This window comes from Quercus lobata, chromosome 11, assembly GCF_001633185.2.
Source record: "Quercus lobata isolate SW786 chromosome 11, ValleyOak3.0 Primary Assembly, whole genome shotgun sequence".
Lineage (NCBI taxonomy): Eukaryota > Viridiplantae > Streptophyta > Magnoliopsida > Fagales > Fagaceae > Quercus > Quercus lobata.
In genome coordinates this window covers 21,198,326-21,207,203 of record NC_044914.1, presented here as the reverse complement: position 1 = coordinate 21,207,203, position 8,878 = coordinate 21,198,326, and the positions used below count along the sequence as shown (strand labels likewise).

The following is an 8,878-nucleotide window of genomic DNA, read 5'->3' as shown; positions in this document are numbered from 1 at the left end:
GTTTGTTGAAAATCTCAAGAGATACTAATTAATGAACTTACAAGATCTTTCATAATAGCATATACATGACTAAATAAATAAAAAATAGAAGTGTAAAATATGAAAAAGAGAAATAGAAGGAAAGAAATAGGTGGCGTGAATATTTTCTAAACAAAAGAAATTAGTGAAAGTGGAGAGTAGAGGTAACAGAAATAGAAACAAAGAATCAGCCGCAGATAATCCGGTTTTCCAAAGCAACCGTCACACTCCACTCAGATTCGACGATGCAATTTTACGGTATATATTTATATATGATATCGCCTTTAATCTAATCATCTAAACTCATCTAAACCGTCAAATGCTTTGCCTTGAAGCTCAAGCAACGGCCTAAAAAAAACAAACCAAACCAAAACCCATGCAACGCGAAGCACAGTACACAAACCCCGAGTCTCTTTCTCTCTGTTTTTCTCTCAGACATACACAAAACCGCTCAGACATCTCTCCGAAATCTGAGGAAATAAAAGAGATGAAGCGGTTTGTGGCGGGGAGTCAGGCGAGGGGGCTGATCAGCCGCGGCGGCGGCGGTTACATGTCGACGGCTGAGATGATGGCGAGGCCTGGTAGCACGCAGGGAGTGATGATGAATAAGCAGCAGAGTCAACAGTACTACTACTGGAGGAGTAGAATGATGAGCTCGGTGGCGGAGAAGAGCAAAGAGGTTGTTAATGGAGGAGGAGTGGAGGCGATCAAGGAAGAAGAGAAGAAGGATAAGAAGAATGGTGATGAGGAGAAAGGAATGGTTAATAGCTATTGGGGGCTGTCTAGGCCTAGTATCAAGAGACCAGATGGTACCGATTGGCCTTGGAATTGTTTCATGGTAATAATAATAACTTTTTCTTTTGGTTATTTTTTGGATCATTGTGTACTAGTGAATGATTTTTTTTTTTTTTTTTTGAGTAATTGCCTTTTTTTGTTGTTGTTGTTTTGACTTGCACTTTTAACCGTTGTAATTGACTATAGAGGTTACTGTTCTGGATTTTGTTGCCTATTATGCTGTCCTACAACAGTTCTACACACTTTTTTTTTTTTATAATTTATTTATTGTAAATCTTAAATGGATTGTTGATTGTTCTCTTTTTTTTTTTTTTTTTTCCGCTTCTTTTAAGAGATCTTTCAGATTTTACAACTTTTTTTTTAAAGGAAAATCTACCATGTGTTGTTTTAAGTGAATAGGAACAGTGTTGAAATTTTAGTGGAAGAACCGGTCATGGTTAGTTATATCAATTTTAGACCAACCTTCTTATTCAAGCGTGGTAGCATTTTGGTGGTTCCAGCTAACATAACTGGTAAGAAATTGAATAAGAAATCTGGTGTTCAATTCTCATCTGCACCAAAAATTGATTGGTGTTTGGGCTTGATGATAAAAGAGTCCAATTATTAGAAGTGGATGCCATAGGTTGAAACTCTATATAAAAAAAAATGGCAGCATTTTGAGTCTTCAATTCATTGACTGACATAGGCACTTGTTTATTTTGATATGTTACTCAGTTTTCTAACCCTCTCTTTTCAGCATTTCTTCAGTGAGATAATTTTCAGCTGCAGATTAGGATTTACTCATTTAGTCAAAGTGGTCTGAAGAAAATCAATCTACAAAATGACAACTGTTTTAGATACATTTATAAAACCATCTCTTAAGTTTGATAAATGCAACAATTTCAGTAACCAATATCCTTGGCATTTTCCCGAATGTAATTATGACATTTAATTTGGAGATATGTTCTATATTTCCTTGTTCCGTTCTTTTCGTGCTAAAACAAAAAATTTACTTGTCAACCACATTACGCATTATTCTATTCTCTTGTGAGTTTATATTACATGGAACTTCAATAATTTTTTTTATTATTAAGTGTACATACTAGTCTTATTGACTGATTTTCTTTTCTGATGTAGCCATGGGACTCTTATGAGGCAGACTTGTCAATAGATTTGACAAAGCATCACGTGCCAAAGAAGTTTTTGGATAAAGTTGCATACAGGACCGTGAAACTTCTTAGAATTCCAACGGATTTGTTTTTTAAGGTAAGTCACCTTTGTTGTGTGTTGTATTGTATTCATCAAAAAGCATGCTTAACTTTTACTTGTGTTTTGCTTTTAATTCTTTTTTCCTAGCGAAATATTTTTAACACTGGCCATGTATTTCCTAGAGCATAAAGACTCTTCTCTTAGGTAGAATCCAAATTTTACGAACTCAAGAATGCTCTGTTGGAAGTATTTTGTAGTGATAGTGATGTAGCCAACAGAGTTCAAGGAAAAATAAGATCAAATAGCAAGAAGACTCAAGATTTGTGGTCTAGTTTTGGTGTGGGGACTCTTTGGCACCGCCCATAGACTACTTTTGTTACTATTGAGTCTTAGTATCAAGTTTATCTACTTAGAAAGTTGGTGGTTCACTTTTAATTATGTTTTAAAGTGAGGTTATTGGGTAATTTTCAAAATTTCTGGAATAGGATATATAATATTGTTGGCCCATGAGTCTTATTTTATGTTTGAGACCTTTTTTCTAGTTGGTTTTAGTAGTTTCTCACTTGGTTTAGAAGTTCTTTTAGTTACTTTTGTATCTTGATTAGGAGCCTTATCGATGCAACCATGGAAGATTAATTTGTTGCTATTTTGCAATTTTGTCTGTTCAAGATTAATTTTATTGGGTCAATGTTTGTAGTCCATTTGAAGCAAGATGTATTTTTAACATCATCATAAATTTATTGGACTCTTCTTATAATTGAATTTTTTTGATAATTTCTTTGATATCTTCGATTCTATTTTGCTTTTGCATAATTCAGGAAGAATTTTTGACAACTTTTTTATGCTTTCCTCTGCCTTGTCCTTTTAGCAGGATGGTGCTAGTTTCATTTTCATTTCTTAATTCCCCCACCCCCTTGTGATTTTGACTTGTTCTGTTATATTGTTTGTTTTTGCTGTCTTTGGGACCCATTTTTCTCAAGATCTTTCAAAATATATAGTTGAACACTTTTGAAGTACTGATACCAAGGGAGCTTAATTAAATTTATGAAATTGGTAAAACATCTGTTGCAGGTGTCCACACCAGTGTCCTTTAATAGTCAATTGGATCTTTGCTCTCTAATTTAACACAGTATTCTTCATTAAGATGATCACATTCTTTCCAAACTTTAATGAATGTCGATAGGAATAATGCATGTTGGGCTCACCTTCTCAACAAGCTTAAGATGTGGTGTTGTTATCATGAATATTGTATTGATAGGCGGACCACTAAAGATCAATTTTAAAATAGTTGCATCTCTTTTAGCCTGCTCTTAGGGAGAGCCTTGTCTTCACCACTGACGTATATCTGCATAGAAGCTAATTAAATTTTTCTGTAAGTCAGATTGAGTTAAGTGTCATACATACCAATAGAAATTACTGTGCAAAACAGGAAATGTAATTTGGATTACTTAGTCATACAGAGTGTTACAAGCCAGTTATTGATTATTAATAATATAGAGCACCAGAACTACATACTTATGCCTGTTGAATAAACAAACATTTTAGGAATTATTCATGTTTCTCTAATCACAATTTGAGACAAATATGTGAGATGGGAAAGTAGGGAAGTAAGTTATACTGAAGAAGAATGGATCACTCTATAAATGGAAAATTGTTGGTGTAGTTGAAATAGAAATACTATAATATGTTTGATTTATTTTTTTATAATAATTAAACACTATGTGGCCTGAGTGGCAGCCAATGTGACTTCTTATGTAAAGACAAATAAGGTGCACACCAAGTTTTTTTTTTTTTTTTTTTTTGTGCGCGTGTGCATGCGCTTTGTATGGTTTAACTTACTGATGTAGATGCAATGAGATGAAGATAAGTGACCTCCTTTAATGTGTAGGGAAGATCTCTTGATAGTTTTTTGAGTAGAACATAACTATTTTGTTCCTAGATTCAAGTTCCATTCATTGAAATTGTATGTTAGTTATCCCTTCTTTTCAGTGGATGTACCAAACTATAAAACTTGAATTGTTCTTCTCTGGGGACAGCATGTTTTAGCAACCATTGTGTCTGCTTCTGGATATTGCTGCCAAAGTATATGTTTACGAGTTTCATTTTGTAAAATATCTTGCAGAGACGGTATGGTTGTCGAGCAATGATGCTGGAAACAGTGGCAGCTGTTCCTGGTATGGTAGGAGGAATGCTGCTGCACCTAAGGTCTCTCCGCAAGTTCCAGCAAAGTGGTGGTTGGATCAAAGCCCTGCTTGAAGAAGCAGAGAATGAGAGAATGCACTTGATGACCATGGTGGAACTTGTACAGCCCAAGTGGTATGAAAGACTTCTGGTTCTCACCGTGCAGGGAGTCTTCTTCAATGGCTTCTTTGGTGTATATCTTCTCTCCCCCAAACTGGCCCATAGAATTGTTGGTTACCTGGAGGAGGAAGCAATACACTCATATACAGAGTATTTGAAGGATATTGATAGTGGTGCAATTGAAAATGTTCCGGCTCCTGCTATTGCAATAGACTACTGGAAGCTACCCAAGGATGCAACCCTTAAGGATGTTATAATTGTAATTCGTGCTGATGAAGCTCACCATCGGGATGTTAACCATTTTGCTGCTGTGAGTATTACTTTCCTTTCCCATGATCATGCTCTATATTTTTTTTTCACAAATTTGTTTCTTCACATTTTTTATGTATATAATTTCTGAACGTATCTGGTCTCCTAAAATATGTCGTTATGTTTTATTCTCCACTCTATATAGACATATAACTTGCATGGTACATAAGATTTTTTAAAATCTATTGCTGATCCAGAGATAATATGACAAATGAGAGATTTTGCATGGGAAAATTTTTAAAGCATCCCCTGAACTTTGGGTCAAAATCAAATAGACCCCTTGTACTTTGATAATTGTATAATCAACCCTTCTGTTAGCTTTCTGGTAATATAATGGATGGAAAATGCTACACATGCACTGCATCTTAATAAAAAATTATTCAATTAAACTTTAATAATAATAATAAAAACTTATTCTAAAGCTCATTAAAAAATTTCCCCTCTCCCATATTTTTAAATTAAACTTTGATAAAAAAAAATTATTTTGAAATTTCCCAGTTTGTAAATCTAGATTTAGTTAGAATCATATTATTAAAAGAATTAATTTGAAAACAGAATATTTTACACCCAAATATGTATGGAGGTTTTTTTTTTTAAAAAAATCTCTAAAAAAAATCTCTAAAACTGTTTTTCCATGTGTTATGCATCTTTATATCTTGTGAACATGTAGATGCACTTCCTAAAATATCTTCCCAATTTCTGGCATCTTGTTTTGCATAGAAGAAAATGATTTTCTTTAAGAATTCATGGTGAAGTGAATTCATTTTTAATTGGGATCCACTTTTTTATCTGTTTTATTTATTTCTTTCCCATCTTATATTGGCTTAGAATCTGAGTTTTGTCACTGGTTTTCCAATTGCACGTATCAATTCATAGCATCTTGTTTCATACTTTTAGCCTGCCATTTTTAAATAAAATTTTATTTTTCAATGACCTGGATGCTAGCTCATTTTGGCGTTAAAGACTTTTCCTAAGGTTGGTAAACCAATAAGGGAGATTTTTTTAATGAAATTTGTAGGGATATCATGTTCATGGTGTAACAACCCTATGTATTGTATGAAACAGCTTCCTCTCTTTACTTGGGATGGTGACTTTGGTCACGTAGGCTAGCTGATGGGGTATTATGAAATTCTGTACTTCACAAATAGGGGAATTCCGTCATTACAGTCATTATTTTGTAGTGCCTAAACGGTATCAGTTTCCTCCTTTTACTGGATCTTTTCCATAGAACATATAAAGACTTGATAATAAATGTCTTTTTTGTTTGGTTAACAGTTAGTTTTACAAATTTTATCTACAATTGTTTATGATTTTATCTGCATATTTTTACCTACTTTTTTCTTTTGAAGGCTTTGTCTACTTTCTTTCTGAAAATACAATTATGATTTAACTTAATAGCATTGAAAACTGTGTTTGATTGGACATCATTTGCTTTGGTATTTAGTACTGTATTGGTTACAAAGACAGACTAGACTCTCTATGGCTTACAAGTGTGGGTGGAGGGTGAGGCTGAGCTGCTGAGTGCATGTGTAAATTACCAATTAAAAAAATTCACCGTAAACTAAGCGCTGGGTCAGCAGACCCTTGATCAGTATGTTAACATTTTTTTTTTTTGATAAGTAAAAGGTGAGGATGAAGGGGAATAAAACATAAAGAGATGTATGTTAACATTTGAGTTAGGAAATTTGCTGACGTCTTCCAGTTTAGGTCTCTCAGCAATTACTCTGTACTAAGGGGATAGGAAGGCAGCCCAAATGAGGCAAAAAAAGAAGCTGTTTCTTCTTTGTGTTTCATTTTAAATTTCAGTTGTCAAATAACTTACTAATTTTGTCTCTTTAGTATCTCCTAGATTTTGTGTAGAACACAGCAGGAGTTTGTTTGATTACATCTTTTATTTTTCTTTTTGTGATTTTATAATGTTCCATCTTTGTTTCGAAAAAGACAGGTAAATAGAAAAGAGATATGGAATATTGTAAATTTCTTGTATTAGGTTTGACTAAAAGCAAACTCAATTTAACCTATGGATAGCTTTGATGGAAAAATGACTTTGCTTAACTGCATTGAATGTCTCATTGTGAAAGGGTAGAGGTGGGTCTTACGGGTAGGTTTTTAGTCTCGGTAAAATTTATTGTTTTTGTTATTCTTGGAAGTGTCTAATACAATATATCAAGCATGTCCTTATTTTATTGAAAAATAATCCTGATGCTTATCTTTCGTCTACTTTTTATTATTTGAGTTATGACTGTACTTTCTCTGCAGGACATTCACTTTCAGGGAAAGGAATTGAGAGAGGCACCAGCCCCTCTTGATTATCATTAAGATGTATTCTGTGAAGATTCAAATAGATAAGGGGGTGTTTGGTACATGTGTTTGAAAACATGTGTGGAAATACGTGTGAGTGAAAAAGTGTAAAAATGCGTATAATGTTGTTTAAAAACTGAAAACATGTATTGGAGTTTGTCTACCAAACAGCCCCTAAATGTTCAGACATGTATAATCTTGAATTGCTTATGGTGAGGACATTTGTGTCTATAGGAGCATGTATTGTTTTGTCAGACAAGTTTGAGAGGATGGAATATATGGTATGTGGATTTTAAATCCAATTTGGTTGGCTTTAATGACAGCTTCTCTATAATGGTGATTTGTAATTGCATGTTTTTGTTGTGTCTATCAAGCATGTCAGTTTTTTTTATGGAAGCATGTTAGTTGTCTGCAATCAAGATGGAAAGGCATGTTATTTACTAAAACAATTGTAAGTGGTGATTAGTTGTGCCTGTGGGTTGCCTTTAAATTCATTCTCATTTGCTTCTGCTTTATATGTACGGCATTCGTGTTATTATCATAATTCATTGAATGCTTTAAAAGTTAAATGTCTTCACATGTACCATGTCAGGGCTTCTCAGCATATATATATATATATAGAAACCATTCAATTTAACTATCTGTTTAGAGAGTATTACACGGATCAGTGAAGGGCTGAAGGCATTTACTTTCGGATTACAATTTTTGGTCCCATGGTTGCTCAATGATTAGTTAAATCTATCATTTCCTGTCTTCGCGCAATTTTTCTGAATTTTACATTATCCTCTGGCTGTTTAAAGGGTTTTTTGATAGGAAAATACACTCACATACTCGTGTATTGGATTGAATTCATGATTTCATTTCCACTTTAGCGTAGAGGGGCCTCATACCTATAGCTAAATGTTTATGATAATCGGACTATTTTTTATTTACTGTGTGCTATCAAGTCATTCAAGTATCCCAACCGGAGGAAAAGAATGTTGATGCTGGATTTGAGATTGAGCCCTGGGTGGTCACCTCCCAACCAACCACAAAAAATGACAACGATCGAATATCCTAGAAACCAAAAAGGATGTGCTGCAGGGTTCTTCAAATCTGTTTGTCTTGTTGTGTCATGAGTTTATGCAATCTTAGCCTTATTTTTGTCATAATTTAATGAGCATACGGTTGTTTACCTAATAATCACGTAGGATCTTAGGCAAACAGGTCTTTGGTGTTAACCTATATAATATGCAGGAGGTGTTCCCAGAACTAGAAGTAGTGATTGATCATATGAGCACACTTGTAAGCATCTCGAACATCAATCTTCAAGGTTAATTTTGATTTCAAGTTTGGAATGTCGAGTTTAATGGCTGAATTGTACTTTTGAACGCGTGCAAGCGCACCACGCTGTTCTTGGCAGAATTCTTGAATTCTATAGATAATATTCAACAAATGCAAGAACTAAATTTATTTGGTTAACAAAGCAAGTACATGATTTCTGTTCAACAAAAAAATAAGCTAATCTAGCTGCGATCTAATCCCTCGATACAACAGTAGTCAAATCATCGACTACACTGATGAGTTCTGTATCACTTCCCAAAGATCAAAGTGAATGTCCTGGCTGATTTTGATTCTGATTCCGATTCCCGCTGTATCGAAATGAAAGTAATAAGAAAATCCCCTAGTCCCAGCAGTTGAGTCACAAACAATGTTTTGTAGTAACTTATTAAACTTAATCATATTTGCATAGCTTGAGGAAAGGTCTTCAACAAATCGATGCCAGAACCAATGGTCTTGCCAGATTTTGTCCATTTCTTGTAAAGGAAGCCCCTTATTCTCCGGCAAAAAGAGCCCCACAAAAACGGTCATTATCAGAACCCACCCGGCGTAGAACAAGAACACCCCATATTTCATCTTACATAAGATGGACAAGAATGCCTGAGACAGGATGAACGTCAACAAAAAATTGCTGGCAATGCCTATG

General features: G+C 34.4%; 1 protein-coding gene across 2 annotated transcripts; it reads left to right on the top strand.

The window, feature by feature from the left end:
* Positions 1–339: 339 nt before the first annotated feature.
* On the top strand, positions 340–7,264 carry LOC115969363 (ubiquinol oxidase, mitochondrial-like). Of its 2 annotated transcripts, XR_004086953.1 has the most exons (5): positions 340–856; positions 1,930–2,058; positions 4,124–4,612; positions 5,677–5,802; positions 6,871–7,264. XR_004086953.1 is itself a non-coding variant. In XM_031088991.1 (4 exons), the coding sequence occupies exons 1-4, from the start codon at positions 395–397 to the stop codon at positions 6,928–6,930; spliced, it is 1,140 nt and encodes a 379-aa protein (XP_030944851.1). In that variant the 5' UTR covers positions 343–394; the 3' UTR covers positions 6,931–7,264. The 2 variants fall into 2 exon arrangements, 1 of the variants encoding a protein (XP_030944851.1); XM_031088991.1 differs by lacking the exon at positions 5,677–5,802 and having other exon boundaries at positions 343–856.
* Positions 7,265–8,878: the final 1,614 nt, after the last annotated feature.